General features: G+C 52.1%; 1 protein-coding gene across 1 annotated transcript in view; it reads right to left on the minus strand.

Moving 5' to 3' along the window:
- Positions 1-19,157, minus strand: part of CFAP74 (cilia and flagella associated protein 74) — a 75,806-nt gene that overhangs the window by 7,861 nt on the left and 48,788 nt on the right. Inside the window, exons 19-25 of the mRNA XM_082615271.1 lie at positions 13,698-13,774; positions 13,172-13,294; positions 8,283-8,404; positions 5,883-6,011; positions 5,581-5,668; positions 4,946-5,119; positions 4,106-4,239 (exon numbers count right to left, since the gene is read on the minus strand). Coding sequence (XP_082471397.1) covers positions 4,106-4,239; positions 4,946-5,119; positions 5,581-5,668; positions 5,883-6,011; positions 8,283-8,404; positions 13,172-13,294; positions 13,698-13,774 — 847 coding nt within the window. The remainder of the gene's footprint in view (positions 1-4,105; positions 4,240-4,945; positions 5,120-5,580; positions 5,669-5,882; positions 6,012-8,282; positions 8,405-13,171; positions 13,295-13,697; positions 13,775-19,157) is intronic.

Genomic DNA, 19,157 nt, shown 5'->3' on the forward strand with positions numbered 1-19,157 from the left:
GATTCTTGCCAGCATCCGGTTTTAAAAAAAAAGAACATATATTTGGGATTTTAACCAGTGGAAAATTTACATTCCATGTTTCTTTGAACTCCTATTTCCATTGTACTCGTGCCATTGGATTTTATCCTAATTACATATGTTTTAATGCTTTATGAGGTAATGTCGATGGCCCTGTCACACTTGTCCGTAACAAAAATGTGTTCATAGGTTGAAATATTTCAATGTATATTTTTGTGTCCTGTGACCACAGGCTCTAAATGTTAAAAGAATTCCTTCTGGGTGGAGATGTCATTGAGGTTATTGTTAGAAATTAATTAGTTGAAAAAACACAAATGTATGGAATGTGATAATCATTACATATAAAAAGTAAGAGCTGCTTGGAGTCACTTCAGGAAGGTGATGGAGCTGTTTCCCGGCTGGTTCAAGCGCCTGTGAGGGACGTGGCCTGTGGCCTTGCTCCGTTGACCTGGGAACTGGGGGTGGGGGGCCCACCCAAGCCCCCTCCAGCCCCTTCCTTTCCATTCTTGTGACCATGCGTATTCCGATGTCCCTCTGAGGAGCCCCCCGTGGCTCTCTCAGGTCCTGCTCCACTTTGCTGCAGGGAAAGACCGTCAGGTCTCGTCACCCAGGCCCAGGCAGCTGCTGTGACCTGCAGGCAGCGGGTTCAGCCAGGACACCCAGTGCCACGTTTGCTGAGAAAATGCTTTTATCTCCATGCACGCTATACATGTTTCTCTCCCCCTCAAAAACCACCGAGGTGAGATGAATCCATCAGCGTGTGGGGAATGTTCTCCTGACCTCAGAGGCAGACATGCAACATGCCTGGCCTCCCTGCTTAGCTGCGTGCGAGCCTCCAGCTTCTTTTATCTGGTCACACAGGCAGCTGGTGCCCATCACAGGGGCCAGGCCAAGGGGACAATCGGCCCTGCTCTGGGGGTGTGGCTGACCTCCGGAATGTCATCACCATCATCACCTTCATCCCCATCATCATCATCATCACCATCACCATCATCACCGTCATCACCGTCACCACCATCATCATCATCACCATCACCATCATCACCATCATCATCACCACCATCATCATCATCACCATCACCATCATCATCACCATCACCATCATCACCATCATCATCACCATCATCATCACCATCATCACCATCATCATCACCATCATCATCACCATCATCACCATCATCATCACCATCATCATCACCATCATCACCATCCTCATCACCATCACCATCACCATCACCATCACCATCATCATCACCATCACCGTCACCATCATCATCATCACCATCATCGTCACCATCACCATCATCACCATCATCACCATCACCACCATCATCATCACTATCACCATCATCACCATCATCATCACCATCATCACCATCATCATCACCATCATCATCATTATCAACATCGCTGTCATCACCACTTCCATCTCCATCATCATCATTATCTTCATCATCATCATCATTAACATCAGCAGCAGCAGCACTGGGCTGAGGGCAGCAAGATTTCCCATCATCTCCTGTTCTCTGGAAGATTTGTGTAAAATTGGCATCATTTTTTCTTTAAATGTTTGGAAGAACTCATCAGTGAAGCCATCTGCATCTTTCATTTTGGGAAGCTTTTAAACTTTAAAAAAAAATTTTTGCATTTAAAAATATATTTATTGGGCCCCACAGGGCCCCTTGGTTTGATGGGAAGCTCGGGAATCTCTCTCCATGCCAGCCTCCTTCAGGAGAGCGGAGGGTTGGAGGATATCTCTGAGTCCAAATCGCCACGGACTCCCTGCCGCAGGGCTGTGCCTGATCACACCCAGCCCGCCGACTCGGCTGCGGAACTCCGAGGCTGCGGTGGAGAACGGGGGAGAGGCTGACCTAGCAGCTGCCGAGGTTTCTTTTGCCTTGAGGACACCTTCTCTTCTCTTGCCCGTGCCGGCCTGGACTTCCACTCCGAGAAAACACTAAATATTGGAGGACCAGAAAGAGGGCATACGGAAGTCGCGACGCACCCGTCAGCACCTACGAGACTGGAAATTCTTGGGTGCCCAGCAGCTTTATCAGATAAATTAGGAAGGCTACCTCACTAACAGGTACAGAATATCTCAAGTTATTTTCGGGAACTTGAAAAGGGAGGAATTCACCTAGATCTGATCAGATGCCCCATGACCTACAACCAGGGCATTATACATCCTGGAAAAGACATAATTTAAAGGACTATCTCCAAACTGGATGGAAGGACCCTTATCAGATTACAATAGGTTTCATCAAGATAATGATGATGCAAAGATTCCAGCCATTTCTCAGAACAGATCCTGCCAAAACAACAGCAGAAGTCATCCTGGGGCCCTTAATTGGACAGGGCGAGAGCTCCATGACCCCAATTAAGTAGGGTCTACGAGCCCCTTGCCAGCCTGAAGAAGCTACAGAAGACAGGCTGTCATCCCTGGGAATGAACTAGCAGTGGGGACTTAGTCTGCAGCAAACATAGAAATGAAGTTTTCCTTCCCCTGAGAACAAGGAAAATAAAGGGAGCGGTGAACAGGCTAGAGAAGAAACATAAACTGGCCTGAAAGAGTTAATCACTCCTAGTTTTTTTTTTTTTTTTTAACAGTTACTAATCTGTAGTGTCTGTAACTAGATTTGTACTTCACAAAGCTAACCTATTACTCTATAACACTATGTGAATTACATCCTGCACTCCCCTGTAGCAAATCACCCCTTGTAGCATTTGCATTTCAGAAAAAAAGTCGCAGGCCAATAATCCAGAGACAAAAAGACCCAGTTACAGGGCTGCCTGATGCCAGCTGTGACTGTTTTGCAAAGGCGGGGGTGGGGGTGGGGGGGACACGACACTGTTCTTGAGGTGCTAGCCTGCTGTGCCTTCCCTTCTGCCTGGCAGAAAAATAAAGCCTTCCTAGGGGAAAAAAAAAAAAAAAAAAAAAAAAAAAAAAATATATATATATATATATATATATAGCCCATTTTTGTTTCCTTTTCTGTCATGTTTAAAATATTTTTTTGCCTAAATATTTATTTATTTATCTATCTATCTCCTCTGGGCTCCGCATGCACTCTTTAATCCCTGAGGTCTCACAGCTCGAGCTTTCCTAGCCTCCCCAAGACAGTTCCTGGCTGAGTTTTTGGCAGTTTCAATTTATACGTAGATGGTTCTTGAAGAAACACTAAACGCACATTCGATCAGCAAACATCTATGGAGCTCCTACCACAGGCCCCGAGCACCGAGGTTATCTCACAAGCCCCTCTCTCCCTGGGGTTTGTCTTCCAGAGGCCGAGAGAGCTGTCAACAAGCCCAGAGGGGCCCAGCCCACGGACGGGTCCCTAAGTCCGAGGCGAGGGGCGGGCAGCGGGACGCAGCGGGGCGGCAGAGGCTGGTGCCTGGCTTCCTCCGCGGGTTCTGACTCTGCACTTCGCTCCCAAAGATCAGGACCGTGAAGCCTTTCCTGCTTTCCCTCAGGTGTGTCAGATCCTGGGCCCGCCTGTCCCGCCACGGCCACGTGCCCGGCTGGAGGAGGGCGCCAGCCCGACCTTACCCAGGGCTGCCCAGGCCCCCAGCCAGGACCAGACAGCAGCTCAGGCTGGAATGTGGGTGGGGACTGGAGAGGAAGGGAAGGAGAGGGGCAGGAGGGCTGGTCCCACGGGGGCGGGAGGCCCACCACGCTCCTCACCAGAGGCTGATGATCCCAAGTAGCAACAAGAGCCGGCCCTCACGCCAGACCCCCTCCACGTCCAGTACATTTCTCCCTCCCCAGCGCCTTCTTAGCCCCAGTTCTCAGGGTAGACACGGAGGCCAGGGAGGTCCGGAGACTGGCCCATCACACGGTGCACGAGGGCAAGCGGGGCTCGTGCCCAGGGGATGCGCTGCACACTCACACACGCCCACAGGTGCACTCACACATGTGCACAGCACACACGCCTGCAAGGCAGCTTGGATCCCAGGCGTACGGACCTGGGTCTAAGCTTCCTGAGGCCGGCACTGCTGCCCAGCCCTGTGGTCAGCCTGAATGGCCAGGGGCGGCTCCTCCCAAGCTGGCTGCCAGGGCCCTCCATGCGCCCCATCCTGCCAAGCTCACCGGTTAATCTCTGACTTGCAGACGAGCTTGAAGTTGTACTCCTTGGCCTTGGTGGGCTGAAAGATTACATCGAGCTGCAGAGTTTCCAGCGGCAGGATGGTCCCGAACCCGTCACTGGGCTGGATGTCCACAAACTGGCAAACGGAAGACCATGGATGCCAAAGTGAAAACTCAGTGACCTGCTGGGAGGGCCACAGGGAGCCGGCATGGACATGCGTGTGGCCGGGGTGTAGCAGTGTGTGAGCGAGTGTGAATGTGTGTGTGGCTACATGGATGTAAGATGCATGTAAGTGTGCTACATGGTGTGAGCCCGTGTATGTGATCATGTGTGCAGACGAGTGTGTGTGAGGGTGGTGTGCGTGCATGTCTGTGTGTCTGCCTGCATGTGAGCACTTGTGTGTATGTGAGTGTGCATCTGCATGCATGTGAGCACGTGTGGATATGTGTGTGTATGTGTCTGCATGCATATGTACATGTGTGTGTGTCTGTGTCCGCATATATGTGGGTGGGCAGCGGGGTCCTGGGTGGCGTGGCCCCAGAGGAGTGAGGACAGCCAGGCCTGGGCCTCGTCTTGGCCGCCCTGCAGGGCCAGGCAGGCAAGAGTCCCGGAAGGAAGGGCGGGGAGAGGACTCTGGATGCTGAGGGCGCAGCGGGCGGACAGAGGGCGAGAGAGGCAGGGTGAGGTGGGGATGGGGCCGCGGGCATGAGGAGAGGGACGGCCACAGAGACGCCCTGGCCGAGGTGCCTGGAGGTGAGTGTGGAGTCCGGGAATGGCTCAGGCGCCTGGACCCTGGGCAGCAGCCCAAGCCCCAAACCTCCCGCTCTGACCACACGAGTCACCTTGGGGAGCCCGATGAACCCAAACTCCTGGGGCAGGAGGGAGTGGTTGCAGAGGCTGACTTGGGTCCTGACGGCCTCATAGATAGTGCAGTAGCCGAAGTCCACCCCCGAGGGGCTGAGCTCCAGGTCCGAGGTGGTGACTATGGCGTGGACAGTAAACCCCACGGGTTTGATCTGAAGTGCGGAGGGCAAGAACATCCGGTCACCGAGGTCAGTTTATGCAAGTGTTTCCCAAAATGAGAACAGCACCATCCCGGCTGTGAGCTGATGGCCGACGGCACACCTTTCAGGGACACGACCCCTTCCCTGTTGGCCCCTGGCTTGGGACGGGCAGCATGGGCGGGCGGGTGCAGGAGTGCGTGTGCACACACATGTGCACCTGTGCGTCTACGTGTGCGGTGCATTATGTGCTCACGCGTGGCGTGTGTACGGAGGACGTGCACACTCCTGGGCACCTAGATCTGAGTGTGGGGTGGACTGTACACACGTGTGTGTTTGGGTGCCCTGGGGACAGCCCTGCTGGCCCTGGACAGCACTCGGGGCCTCTCTCTGATCCACAAAGACCCTCCCTCCATCCCCCCCGTGCCCTCTGCTCCCCAAGGGTGCCCGCACTCCCAGAAGTGCCCCACACAGACCTGGTCAGCCACCCGGATAGTCACCGGGGCCTCCAGGACTCTGCTTTCCTTGTCAAAATACTTCCCGGCATCTTCCGGGAGGGAGCGTCTGAAAGAGACAGGAGGCACTTGAATGTTCTTTTCTTCTTTATATTTGCGAAACGACAAAATGCTGAACTATGAGGGTGCTTTGAAGTCAGACGAGAGCCAGAAATTACATAAAAGCTAAGAAACACAGGAGCCACGACATGGGCGTCGAGCCAGCTTCCGGCTCTACCCCAGAGTCCCCCCACCGGGCGGAGGGACCCCGCCACGCCACGCACCTGGGCAGGAACTTGAGCCGCACCGAGCAGGACGACAGGGCCTGGACACAGCCAGCCTCGGGCAGGAGCGTCAGGTGGCCCCGCAGCCCCTCGCACACCTCGAACTTCAGGCGCAGGGCGGCCTTCGACCTGCAGCGCCCGAGGGCCAGGCCGGCGACACTGCGTTTGGTCCCTGAGGGTCGACCTGTACCCACCCCTCAGGCCCAGGGCCCACTCTCCCAGATGCCCCCCACCCCCTACTGTCGGAGAGTCTTCAGAGCCCTGCTTGCCAAGGGCAGGTTTTCCTGAAGTGACATCTGCTGAGGAATCCACACAAATAAAAACACTGCAACTGAAAGGCGCCCAGTCGGTTCTCAGAAACCTAGTGTTTTCTGGGAAGACCCTCGCCGGGCAGGTGCTGGGTGCAGGGACCTGGGGGGTGGGCGCCGGCCCTCCCAGAGTTTTGCCCTCCCCGCCCAGGCGTGGGCACGTGCCAGCACGAGCCCTGCAGGATGCTCGGGAGGTCCCCAGACGGCCAGGCCTTGGCCAGTGACCGCAGTTTCCCCAATTTTTGTCCCTGTTTTCAACTCAGGGCCAGCCAGAGAAGCCAGATGTGCCCTCAACCAGCCACGTGGGGCGCCCCATCCAAGCCACCCCAGGCCACAGCCCCCATCGGTGCGCTGCCCCTCCCCTCCTGCCTTCCAGTCTCTAGGAAGAAAGGTGGTGGGCAAGCTGCCCCACGCCTGTGAGGGAGCCCCTTCCTGGGCTGCCCGGGAACCCTGGGCCATGGTCCAGAGCCTTCCAGGCCTTCCAACCCCTCCTTAACCGCCTGGGATGATCGTTGCCTGCCTCGTGGCTGCTGGGGCCCCACCCTGAGGGCTGAGCCCCTCTGCAAGGAGAGCCCACAGCCAGACAGGGACCCCTGGGAGATCCACGGGCTCCTGGGTGGTCCTGGCCGAGGAGGAGTAAAAGGGGGCCCCTTTGACCTCTGACCCCCAGTGTCACCAAGCCCTTCCCCTCAGTGACCTCTGGCCCCAGGGTCACCCAGCCCTGGGCGTCCCCTGCCACGGAATGTGCCCAGACTGGCCCTCCCGCCCTCGGCAGACAGCAGCCCTGCCCACGTTCCCGTGCTGGCTGGGCTCCTCCTCCAGCAGCTGTTCATGTGACCAGGGTCATTGCGAACCAGCTCCTTTGCTACACCTGTGTCCGTAAACTCGGTACACTAAACAAGTGAGTGAAGCTGAATTCTAAAATCACTCAACAGGGACTTCCCTGGCGGTCCAGTGGTTAAGACTTTGCCTTCCAGTGCAGGGGGTGTGGGTTTGATCCCTGGTTGGGGAGCTAGGATCCCACGTGCCTCACGGCCAAAAAAGCAAAACATTAAACAGAAGCAATATTGTAACAAGTTCAATAAAGACTTTAAAAATGGTCCACGTTAAAAAAAATCTTTAAAAAAATATAATAAAATCACTCAACAAACGTACGATGTCGAGCCTGTGCCTTGCGGGGGGGGGGCTGAGAAAGCACAACTCTCCCCGCTCCCCGTCACCACCCTGCCCAGGAGTGGACACACTCTGCGTCCCGAGGTAAACTGACCAGAGCCCTGCAAAACCTAGTTTCCTGAACAAATCCACCTGAGTCCTGTCCCGAGTTCCCAGCTCCCCGGTGAGAACAGGCCCCCGACGCTTGCAGCGCTGAGGCCCAGGGACCCAGCGGCTGGCGCACGTGCCCGTCCGTTTCCACCCAGGCTGCCCGTTGCCACGCCTTCCAGGCTGGAAGCGGGGCCCCGGGTGTCAGCAGCCTGCCAGGTACGCAGGTGTGTTTGGTTACTGAAAACCCATTAAGCTCTAACTGTAGGATTTGCCTGCTTTTCTCCATGTAATTGAACTTCACTAAAAATTAAAAGGAGCATAAAAAAGAAATGACAACTGTGGTGTCCAGATGCCCTTGTAAAACACTGTGAATGAAACATGCTTCTTGTCTCGGGGCTCCGTCCACGTTCCTTCAGAGGACACGCCTCCTTCCCTGTCTGTGTCCGAGAGGGGCCTGGCCTGGCCATGTTGGGGGCAAGCTCCCCAGAGACGCAGGGGTGACAACACTGACTTATTCTCACGGTTCTGGAGGTCAGAACCGGACACAGTCTCCCGGGGCAGAAGCCCAGCTGCGGGCAGGGCTGGTCCCCTGGGAGGATCCGTGGGGAATCGTTTCCTGGCTTTTCCAGCTTCTGGAGGCACCGTGTCCCTCAGCTCGTGGCCCCTCTCCCATCTTCAAGGCCAGCAGCCTAGCATCTGCCTACCTCTGTCTGACTCTGGCCCTCCAGCCTCCCTCCTGTGACAGCCCTAGGATTCCAGTAGAACCTCGGGGTAACCTCAGGTGACCCCCACCCCGAGGTCTGTGACCTCACCCCCGCTGAGGGCTCACCGTGTGCGGATGAGGATGGAGTCCTGATACAGCCGGTCGTACATGCAGATCTTCAGGTCTACGTTGGGCTTTGGCACCCAGACTGGCACGTCGATAGCAACGCCGATGACTTTGAAATATAACTGAATTTGAACATGAAAATCCGACAACACGTATTTCCATCAGCAGAGCAGGCGGTGCCCGTGAGCACTAATTCAGAGCTCAGCAGCAGTGTTTTGTGACTCTTACAAAAACTGGAAGGTTAATAATTAAACTGGCCATGTTTTGGAGATCTATGGCACTTTTTACGTCATATAATTTAAACAATCCTTTTTATTTTCAAATTTTTTAAACATAAAAAGATAGAATGGTATGATGGATTGTCATGTACCCAGCATGCAGTTTCATAAATATCAACATTTTTAGCTGTTTATAAAAACCCGGGCTTCCCTGGTGGTGCAGTGGTTAAGAATCCGCCTGCCAATGCAGGGGACACGGGTTCGAGCCCTGGTCCAGGAAGATCCCACATGCTGCGGAGCAACTAAGCCTGTGTGCCACAACTACTGAGCCTGCGCTCTAGAGCCTGCAAGCCACAACTACTGAAGCCCTCACGCCTAGAGCCCGTGCTCCACAACAAGAGAAGCCACTGCAATGAGAAGCCCATGCACCACAATGAAGAGTAGCCCCCGCTCACCACAACTAGAGAAAAGCCGTGCACAGCAACAAAGACCCAATGCAGCCAAAAATAAATAAATAAAATAAATAAATTTATTAAGAAAAGAAATAGAAAGTCATGTGGGATTTAAGGGCTGGGAAAGGGGAGGGGACTGTTCACTGAATAGAAAGTAGAATTTCCAAATAACAGGGAAAAAAGGAATAAGTAGCAACTTGATCAAACCAATGAAAACAAGAAAACTGAAAGTGAGGAAACAATATGATAAGATGAATAGTAGACAAAACTAATGGAAGCAGTAAAACAAAGTGAGTCAATATTATGCTGCAAATGCACTGGATTCTCCCCCTAAAGGCAGACAACATTAGTTTGGGTCCACAGACAAAACCTGGCTCCTTAAAAGACACATGAAGTCATTAAGAAAGGATAAATATTGCGGGGGGGAGGACAAAGGGATATGAGGTGAAGGTGAAGCAGAGGAAAGCAGGAGTGGCCTTGTTGTTACTGTGGGATCAGCTGGATATAGAGGTGCCATGAGCAGCAGGATGAAGGGGGATGTTTGGTTCTGGTGAAAGGCACAATTCATGATAAGAAAGCAACTATAAGCCCTCATGCATGAAACAATAAAGCAGCTGAACAGAGCCCTCTGTTAGAAGTGTAAGGAGACCTCTTGCACCGTTGGTGGGAATGTACATTGATACAGCCACTATGGAGAATAGTATGGAGGTTCCTTAAAAAAATAAAAATAGAGCTACCATACGACCCAGCAATCCCACCACTGGGCATATACCCTGAGAAAATCATAATTCAAAAAGTCATGTGGGCTTCCCTGGTGGCGCAGTGGTTGAGGGTCCGCCTGCCGAAGCAGGGGATACGGGTTCATGCCCCGGTCCGGGAGGGTCCCGCGTGCCGTGGAGCAGCTAGGCCCGTGGGCCGTGGCCGCTGAGCCTGTGCGTCCAGAACCTGTGCTCCACAATGGGAGGGGCCACGGCAGTGAGAGGCCCGTGTACCACAAAAAAAAAAAAAAAAAAAAAAAAAAAAAAAAGAGTCATGTACCAAAATGTTCATTGCAGCTCTATTTACAATAGCCAGGACTAAGTGTCCATCAACAGATGACTGGATAAAGAAGATGTGGCACATATATACAATGGAATATTACTCAGCCATAAAAAGGAACATAACTGAGTTATTTGTAGTGAGGTGGATGGACCTAGAGACTGTCATACAGAGTGAAGTAAGTCAGAAAGAGAAAAACAAATACCGTATGCTAACACATATTTATGGAATCTAAAAAAAATGGATCTGAAGAACCTAGGGGCAGGACAGAAATAAAGACGTAGACTTAGAGAATGGACTTGAGGACACAGGGCAGGGGAAGGGTAAGCTGGGACAAAGTGAGAGAGTGGCATGGACATATATACACTACCAAGTGTAAAATAGATAGCTAGTGGGAAGCAGCCGCATAGCACAGGGAGATCAGCTTGGTGCTTTGTGACCACATAGAGGGGTGGGACAGGGAGGGTAGGAGGGAGATGCAAGAGGGAGGAGATATGGGGATATATGTGTATGTATAGCTGATTCACTTTGTTATAAAGCAGAAACTAACACACCATTGTAAAGCAGTTATACTCCAATAAAGATGTTAAAAAAAAAAGTGTAAGGGGAACTTGTCAAAGATCGGGTCATAAGGGAATATAGATGTGTGGAAGGAACATGGAGGGAAGCCAACGCATCTTGACAAAGAAGAACAGAGCTGGGGGAATCACCCTCCCTGACTCCAGACTATACTGCAAAGCTACAAGCATCAAAACTGCATGGTACTGGCACAAAAACAGACACATAGATCAATGAAACAGGAAAGAGAGCCCAGAAATAAACCCATGCACTTATGGTCACCTAATCTATGACAAAGGAGGAAAGAACACACAATGGAGAAAAGACAGTCTCTTCAACAAGTGGTGCTGGGAAAACTGGACAGTTACATGTAAAAGAATGAAATTAGAACACTACCCTACACCATACACAAAAATACACTCAAAAGGTATTAAAGACCTAAATGTAAGACCGGAAGCTATAAAACTCTTAGAAGAAAATGTAGGCAGAACTCTCTTTGACATAAATTGTAGCAGTAGTTTTTTGGATCTGTCTCCCAAGGCAAAGGAAACAAAAGTAAAAATAAACAAATGGAACCTAATTAAACATAAAAGCTTTTGTGCAGCGAAAGAAACCACTGACAAGACGGAAAAGACAACCTACTGAATGGGAGAAAATATTTGCAAATGATATGAATGATAAGGGGTTAATATCCAAAATATATATAACAGCTCATACAACCCAATATCAAAAAACAAACGACCTAATTAAAAAATGAGCAGAAGGGAATTCCCTGGCAGTCCAGTGCTTAGGAATCCACGCTTCCACTGCAGGGAGCCTGGGTTTGATCCCTGGTCAGGGAACTAAGATCCCGCATGCTGTGTGGCATGGCCAAAAAAATAAAAAATAAACAAGTTAAAAAAAAAATGAGTAGAAGACCTGAATAGACATGTTTCCAAAGAGGACATGCACATGGTCAACAGGCACAGAAAGAGATTCTCAGCATTGACAACCATCAGGGAAATCCAAATCAAAGCCACAATGAGATATCACCTCACGCCTGTCAGAATGGCTTTCATCAAAAAGTCTACAAATAACAAGCATGGGAGAGGATGTGGAGAAAAGGGAGCCCTATGCACTGCTGGTAGGAATATAAACTGGTGCAACCACTGTGGAAAACAGTATGGAACTTCCTCAAAAAACTAAAAATATAACTACCATATGACCCAGCAATTCCATTCTTGGGTATACATCTGCAAGAAACAAAAACACTAATTTGAAAAGATATATGCACCCCAATGTTCATGACAGCATTATTTACAATAGCTAAGATATGGAAGCAACCTAAGTGTCCATCAACAGAGGAATGGATGAAGAAGATGTGGTGCATATACACAACAGAATACGACTCAGCCATGAAAAGAATGAAATCCTGACGTTTGCAGCAACATGGATGGACCTAGAGGGTATCACGCTTAGTGAAGTAAGTCAGACAGAGAAAGACAAACACTGTATGTGATCACTTATATGTGGAATCTAGAAAATAAAACAATTGAATGAATATAACAAAACAGAAAGAGACACAGATATAGAGAACAAACTTGTCGGTACCAGGGGGGAGAAGGGTCAGGGGAGGGGCAAGATAGGGGTAGAGGATTAAGGGGCACACGCTACTGTGTATAAAATAGATAAACTACAGGCACCTCCCTGGTGGTCCAGTGGCTAAGGCTGCACTCCCAATGCAGAGGGCCCAGATCCGATCCCTGGTCAGAGAACTAGATTCCACACGCTGCAACTAAAAGATCCTGCATGGCACAGCTAAGACCCGGCGCAGCCAAATCAATAAATAAATATTAAAAAAAATAGATAAGCTGCAAGGATATACGGGACAGCACAGGGACTATAACTGATATTTTATAACTTTTTTTTTTTTTTGGCTGCACTGCACGGCTTGGGGGATCTTAGTTCTCCGACCAGGGATTGAACCAGGGCCCACAGAAGTGAAAGTGCTGAGTCGTAACCACTGGACCGCCAGGGAATTCCCTATAATGGCTTTAAATGGAATATAATCTATAGAATTTTTGAATCACTATGCTGGACACCTGTAACTAAAAAAAATACCTCCACAAACTCAGAATCCCAGTAAGAAAGAAAACACAATAGAAAAATTGGCAAATGACTTGAAAAAAAAAAACCCACGGAGGGGCATGAATAATGTGAATAATCCAGCTAATAAATCTGTTTACAGACATTAAATACACTTTCTTCATATGCACATATCATATTTATAAAATCAATCTTGCCTTTGGTCACAAAGAAAACTAACAAATTAAAAAAGACTTTGCAGATTATATTGTCTGAGCATAATTCAATTTAATAAACTTATAAATAAATCTAAAAAGTAATGATGACAAATTTTAATTACTGGGAAATTAAGGAAGACATCCCTAGTGATTAAGTGCACGGTGTGTGTGTGTGCGTGCATGTGTGTTCACAGGTATGCGTGTGTTGGCTATGTTGCCAGCCATGTGTGTCACTGACTAGCCATGCAAGCGTGGGCAGTGTGGGCAGCAGCCTCACGTGGTCGTGGTGGAGGGGACACGGAGGGCGGGGACCCGTGCCCAGGGAGCAGCAGGGTACTCACGGTCGGGCACTGCTGATTCTTAAACACGACCTTGAACCTGGTGGAGACCGTTCCTGGGACGATCGGGGTGAAGATGACGGGCACTTTGATGGAGCTGAAGGGGCCAATCTCCCCCTCTGTTATCTGCGCAGCAAGAGAGGTGGGCAGGGCTGCTCAGCCTTCACGTTCCCGTCATGGTGTCTCCCGTGGCCTCACAGCGGCCGGGTCACTGCGGGGGCGAGTGGTGGCAGCCCCCGTGTGTGCACTCGCTCTCCGGATGACACGGTCCACGCACACACACGCACAGCCCCCACGCTCTGGCTGGGGAGGCCCTGCATTGGTGTCTCCTCTGAGCTGGACTAGGAGCACCCAGGGCCCTGCCTCTGCGGCTCTGGACCCGCCCGACCCCAGCCTGAGACGGGGCAGCCGGACACCAGCTGAGACAGCTAACCGCTCGGAGGAGGCGAGTCCAGTGGCCAGACTAGTCTAGTCCGGCTCTGGTCAGAGGGACGGACCACCCTGGGGGCCGGAAGGAGGTGGTCCTGACCTCTCCCAGTGAGAACTCTGTCTGTCCCTCGTTGGGAGGTACAGTCTCGATGGTGGTCAAAGTAGCTCCCTCTGATTCTGGAAGAGAAGGGTCCAGGTGTGAGGCTGGCCAGGCATGGCTGGGCAGCTCTGCCACACCCACCTGAGGCGTGGCCACCCCCAACCTGGCCTCCCGGGGCCGTGAGGCCCGATGGGGAGCTGGGGCACTGGGCACCATCCGGCCCCCCCGCTCCCTCTCCCAGACCAGGTGCTGTTCTGGGGCTCGTGGGGGCCACCCCAGCCCTCCTGCACAGACAGCTCCTCCTGACAATACCATCTCCTGCTACCCGACCCTTCCCCAGGGCTAGGGGCCACAGGAGGCTATCACTATGGCCCCAGGTTCACGTGGATGTGCCCCCGCAGACCCCCTCCCCCCGTGGCCATCTCCTGATCAGGGACCTCAGGAACTCGGGGACCCCCAGCTCAAGCCCCAGGACTGGGGCTTCTCAGGTGGACTTGGACAGTGGGTACTGTGGCCTCTGGAGCAGGAGGCTGGGGTGGGAGAGGGTCCCTAGTTGCCCAAAGCCCCAGCACAGGGAAGGGGGTGGGTGAAGGATGCTGGCCCCAGGGCAGCCCAGTGGGTGCAGCGGCCTGAGAGCAGCGCATCGGGGACAGGACGGCCGCGAAGTGGACCATCTGGGGCTTCACTTCAAAGCAGGAGGAGTGGAAAGTGGGCTCAAGGGGGTTTGTGATAAGATGAGGAAACAGCAGGGTGCTGTGTCAGGGCTGGGCCAGGGTGGGGTGTGGGGAGGGGGTCAGCCATTTCCCAGGGACCCGCTGGAGCCCGAGGGGGCTGCTGAGCCCTGGAAATGTAACACAATATCCACTTTCAGGTGATAATAAAATGTTCGCAGCCTAATTTTCACACTCATTTAGCCTTGTCTGTGTGCACATTGCCTGCATGTTTTGAACATCTCTTCCCCACTGGTGGGCCATGGATCCCGCCCTGCCCCTCGGGATTTGGGGGGGCGCCCTAAGAATGGCAGGCCACCCATCAGGAAGGGCAGGCGCTGTTTGCTCTCATCTGAGAAGGTCTTCCTGTTGACTTTGCATGTGAACAGACCCAGTTTGATAGGAGGTGAAGGCCAGCGTCCTTTCTGAGTCCTTCCCCAGCTGGGCTGCCAGGCTGGCCCCGTGGAGACCCCAGGTGCACTGCTGCGGCCTGCCCCAGGCTACCACAGGGCGGTCTGCACCATTTCTGGGGCCTGGGGTTGTAAAGGCAGAGGCCCCCAGTTCTGGCTCCTCCAACGTGGCAGACTTCTCATGCAGCCAGAAGCTATGACTGTCACCAGGTTGGGTGGGGGCGAGTGGGCCAGTTGGCTCCCACCACCCCACTGTTTACGTCCTTGTCTGCTTCAGGAGTTACCTCGGTGAGAGCCCAGACCTGGGCCCACGGGGTCCTTCCCTATGCCCTGAGTCCAGGCCAGACCTGGGGTCAGCTGCTTCATCTTGCATGGATGCTGGTTGGGGTCACTTGGTGACCCAGGGTGGAATCGTGTTGGTCAGTTTGCTGGGAATACGGTGAGCTTCCACTAATTCTACAATCAGGCTTGTTAATGATTAGGAAGACTTTCATTAATTATGTGTGCAGTGTATCTGCTCCATGCGTCCATTCTGTTCTGTCAGTCACAGAGTGGATATTTACTCACTTCCCGGAGTTAGAGGCATGTTGATATTTTAGAACATTCTCAGCAAGTAGCTCTTTAAATCCTGCCTTTTCCTGATTCCAGTGGACAAGTCGTTCCTTACTCATCCTCGACAGTACACGTGTTGTACTGCTTCTTTCATGTTTCCATCTCTATCTTCTAGTTCCCTAATTGTCTCTTCAGCAGTGTCTAATCCACAGTTTAACCCAGTGATTGGGTTTTTGTTTGTTTTCAGTGATCATATTCTTACTGCCAGAAGTTTTATTTGGTTCATTTTCTTTATTTTTTTTAAGAATAAACTTATTGGGCTTCCCTGGTGGCGCAGTGGTTGAGAGTCCGCCTGCTGATGCAGGGGACACGGGTTCGTGCCCCGGTCTGGGAGGATCCTGCATGCCGCGGAGCAGCTGGGCCCGTGAGCCATGGCCACTGAGCCTGCGCGTCCAGAGCCTGTGCTCTGCAACGGGAGAGGCCACAACAGTGAGAGGCCTGCATACCGCCAAAAAAAGAATAAATAAATAAAAATAAAAATAAAAATAAACTTATTTATTTTTGGCTGTGTTGGGTCTTCATTGCTGCGTGCAGGCTTCCTTTAGTTGTGGCCAGCAGGGCTACTCTTTGCTGCGGTGCGCGGGCATCTCATTGCGGTGGCTTCTCTTGTTGCAGAGCACAGGCTCTAGAGCGCAGGCTCAGTAGTTGTGGCGCACGGGCTGAGTTGCTCCGCGGCATGTGGGATCTTCCCGGACCAGGGCTCGAACCCGTGTCCCCTGCATTGGCAGGCGGATTCTTAACCACTGCGCCACCCGGGAAGCCCTGGCTGATGGTTTTCAATGATCAGGGTGACGCCCTCGCCACTGTAAAGGGCAAGGGGCCCACACTGCTGCCCCCTTGCTGCCCTGCTCTGTGGCAGTTCATACTCGTGATGCACTTGTCCGCCACGTGTGCAGCCCTCTGAGGCAGACACTTTGCTCTGAGCACTCCTGCCGTGCTCCACGCTGCAGCCGTGGGGAAGGTTCTGGGCCAGCAGGTCTCAGGGGCCCACGCTGGGAGCTGCACAGCTGATGTGAGGACCCCCACGAGCCTCCCGTGGGGGGTGGCCCAAACTCCACTAGGAAGGTGGCCCCTCCCGACGTGTGGTGCTGGGGGTCAAGACCAGCTGACTCCCTGAGCCAGCACAGGAGGCAGAGGAGGTGAGGAGGGAGCCCCACCCACTCACCCTCTGTCCCCCTGGGAACAGAGCCATCTGTGTGCACACCAGCGTCTCTCCTCTCTCCACATTTTGTAATCTCTGTTCTGATCCGCTGATCCATGTGTCCTTATCTGGACCACACTGTCTTGATTATTGTAGGTTTAAAGTAGGTCTTGAAGCCACGTGTGAGTTTACAAAAACGGTCTTTTGAAAGATGCTTTCCTGGAGTATTAGAAAAATACCGAGGCAGGGGTCCCATGCACCCCTGCATCCCATGTTCACACCAACGTTTATCAACAGTCCCCCAGGGGCTTCCCTGGTGGTGCAGTGGTTAAGAATCCGCCTGCCAATGCAGGGGACACGGGTTCAAGCCCTGGTCTGGGAGGATCCCACATGCCGCGGAGCAACTAAGCCTGCAAGCCACGACTACTGAGCCCGAGTGCCACAACTACTGAAGCCCGCATGCCTAGAGCCCATGCTCTGCAACAAGAGAAGCCACTGCAATGAGAAGCCCGCGCACTGCAACAAAGAGTAGTCCCCGCTCAACGCAACTAGAGAAAGCCCGCGTGCAGCAACGAAGACCCAACGCAGCCAAAAATAAATAAAAAATAAAATAAACAAATTTATACATAAAAAAACATATAATGCAAGTACCTAAAATATCCAAAGCAAATACCTTGCCAAAAAAAAGAGCAAAGTTGGGTGACTTAACACTACACGGCTTCAAGGCTAACTCTAAAGCTACAATAATCCAGATGGATGGTGCTGGGTCAGGAGAGGTAAATGGGTCAACTGATCAGCATACAGAGTCCAGAAGTATACCCACACTTTCAATGCATTTGCTACAAAGATAACAAATCAATCCACCAGGGAAAGGAAAGTATTTTCAACCTGTGTTGCAGGAATGATGGGACAGACACATGGGAAAAATAAGAGCCTTGGCGTCTACCTCACATCACACACAGAAATTAGCTGGACCACAGACCCAAAACGTAAGAGCCATGTCTTATGTCCTTATGGCCCTGGGATAGGGGAAAAGTTGCTGTAAAGGCATAAAACACACACCTCAAAAGAAATGATGGGTAGACTTGCAAACATTAAAATTAAGAACTTTGGGACTTCCAGGACTTCCCTGGTGGTCCAGTGGTTAAGACTCTTTGCTCCCAATGCACGGGGTCTGGGTTCAATCCCTGGTCAGGGAACTAGATCCCGCATGCATGCCACAACTAAGAGTTTGCATGATGCAACTAAAGATCCCTCATGCCGCAATGAAGATCCCGCGTGCCGCAACTAAGACCCGGCGCAGCCAAATAAATAAATAAATAGAACTTTGGGACTTCCCTGGCGGTCCAGTGGTTAACACTCTGCACTTCCAATGCAAGGGGTGCGGGTTTGATCCCTGGTTGGGGAACTAAGATCCCACATGCCACGTGGCATGGCCAAAAAAATAAATAAATAAAAAATTAAATTAAATTAAATTAAATTAAGAACTCTGATTTAAGAAAAGAGATCATAAAGGGAGTAAAAGGACAAGCCACGACTTCAACTTGGAGGCAATATTTGCAGCCTCCTAACTGACAAAGGCTAAGCATACAGGATCTGGAAAGAACTCCTAAGAAAAGACAAACATCCCCGTAGGAAAGTGGGTGAAAAGCTTTAACAGGAATTTCATACAAAAGAAAATACAAATGGTAAAGAGGCACCTGGAAAGACAGGCGGCCGCATTGGTGGGTGAGCAGTGCAAAGGGGAGCCTCCCTTTCCAGGCCTCCAGGCTGTCCCCGCGGAGCCGCCCAGCGGAACCCAGCCACGGGGCCGCGGGTGGCTGTGAGCTCTTGAAATGAGGCTCTCAGGAAGGAGGAAGGAAATTCTCCTATTACTTAATTTTGGTTAATTTAAATCTGAATAGCCAGATGTGACTAGCGGCAGCTGCACTGGGTAGCGCAGTCCCAGCTGCAGCCACGCGGGACAAGAACAGATGTAGTAATAACAGTGAAGCCGCGTGTCCCCCGCGATGCGGCAAAGACACGCCCCAGGGAGACTCACACACTTGGAGACGCTGCCTGAGCCCCTGCGCGCACGGCCCACGCCGTGAAATCCCCCTGATGTGAGCCGGTGGGAGCGGCCTGTGACCGAGGCATGCTCGTGAGAGGAGCCGCCACGCAGAGGAGGAGCCCCGTCCAGTCCACGTGGACGCCCCACAGAGCTCAACGCTAAGCAACCAAACAACTCAGGATGTACTCGCTGCGGCTCCAACGCTGCAGAAATCCAGTCCTTTCTGACCATGAACATGGATGGAAAAAGCAAAGGGAGGCAAGGAAATGCTGAAGACAACGCCAGAGGGATGTCCCGGGGGGAGGCGGTGTGTCCGGTGAGCGCGGCCGCACGGATCCTCGTCCTCCTCAAGCTCCGCCTGGGCTCGGGCTGCCTACTTCCTGGCTCTTCTTTAAACTGTCCTCACGTGTTATACGCACTTGACTTCCGGATGGAGTTCAGGGTGGCCCCAGCCAGCCTGGGGCCTTCAGCGACCCCATCAGCAGAGCCCCCGGCCCCTTCCCCATCCCCTCCCTCCCTCCATCAGGTAGGACTCCT

The sequence above is a fragment of the Mesoplodon mirus genome (assembly GCF_964341445.2).
Source record: "Mesoplodon mirus genome assembly, chromosome: 3".
Lineage (NCBI taxonomy): Eukaryota > Metazoa > Chordata > Mammalia > Artiodactyla > Ziphiidae > Mesoplodon > Mesoplodon mirus.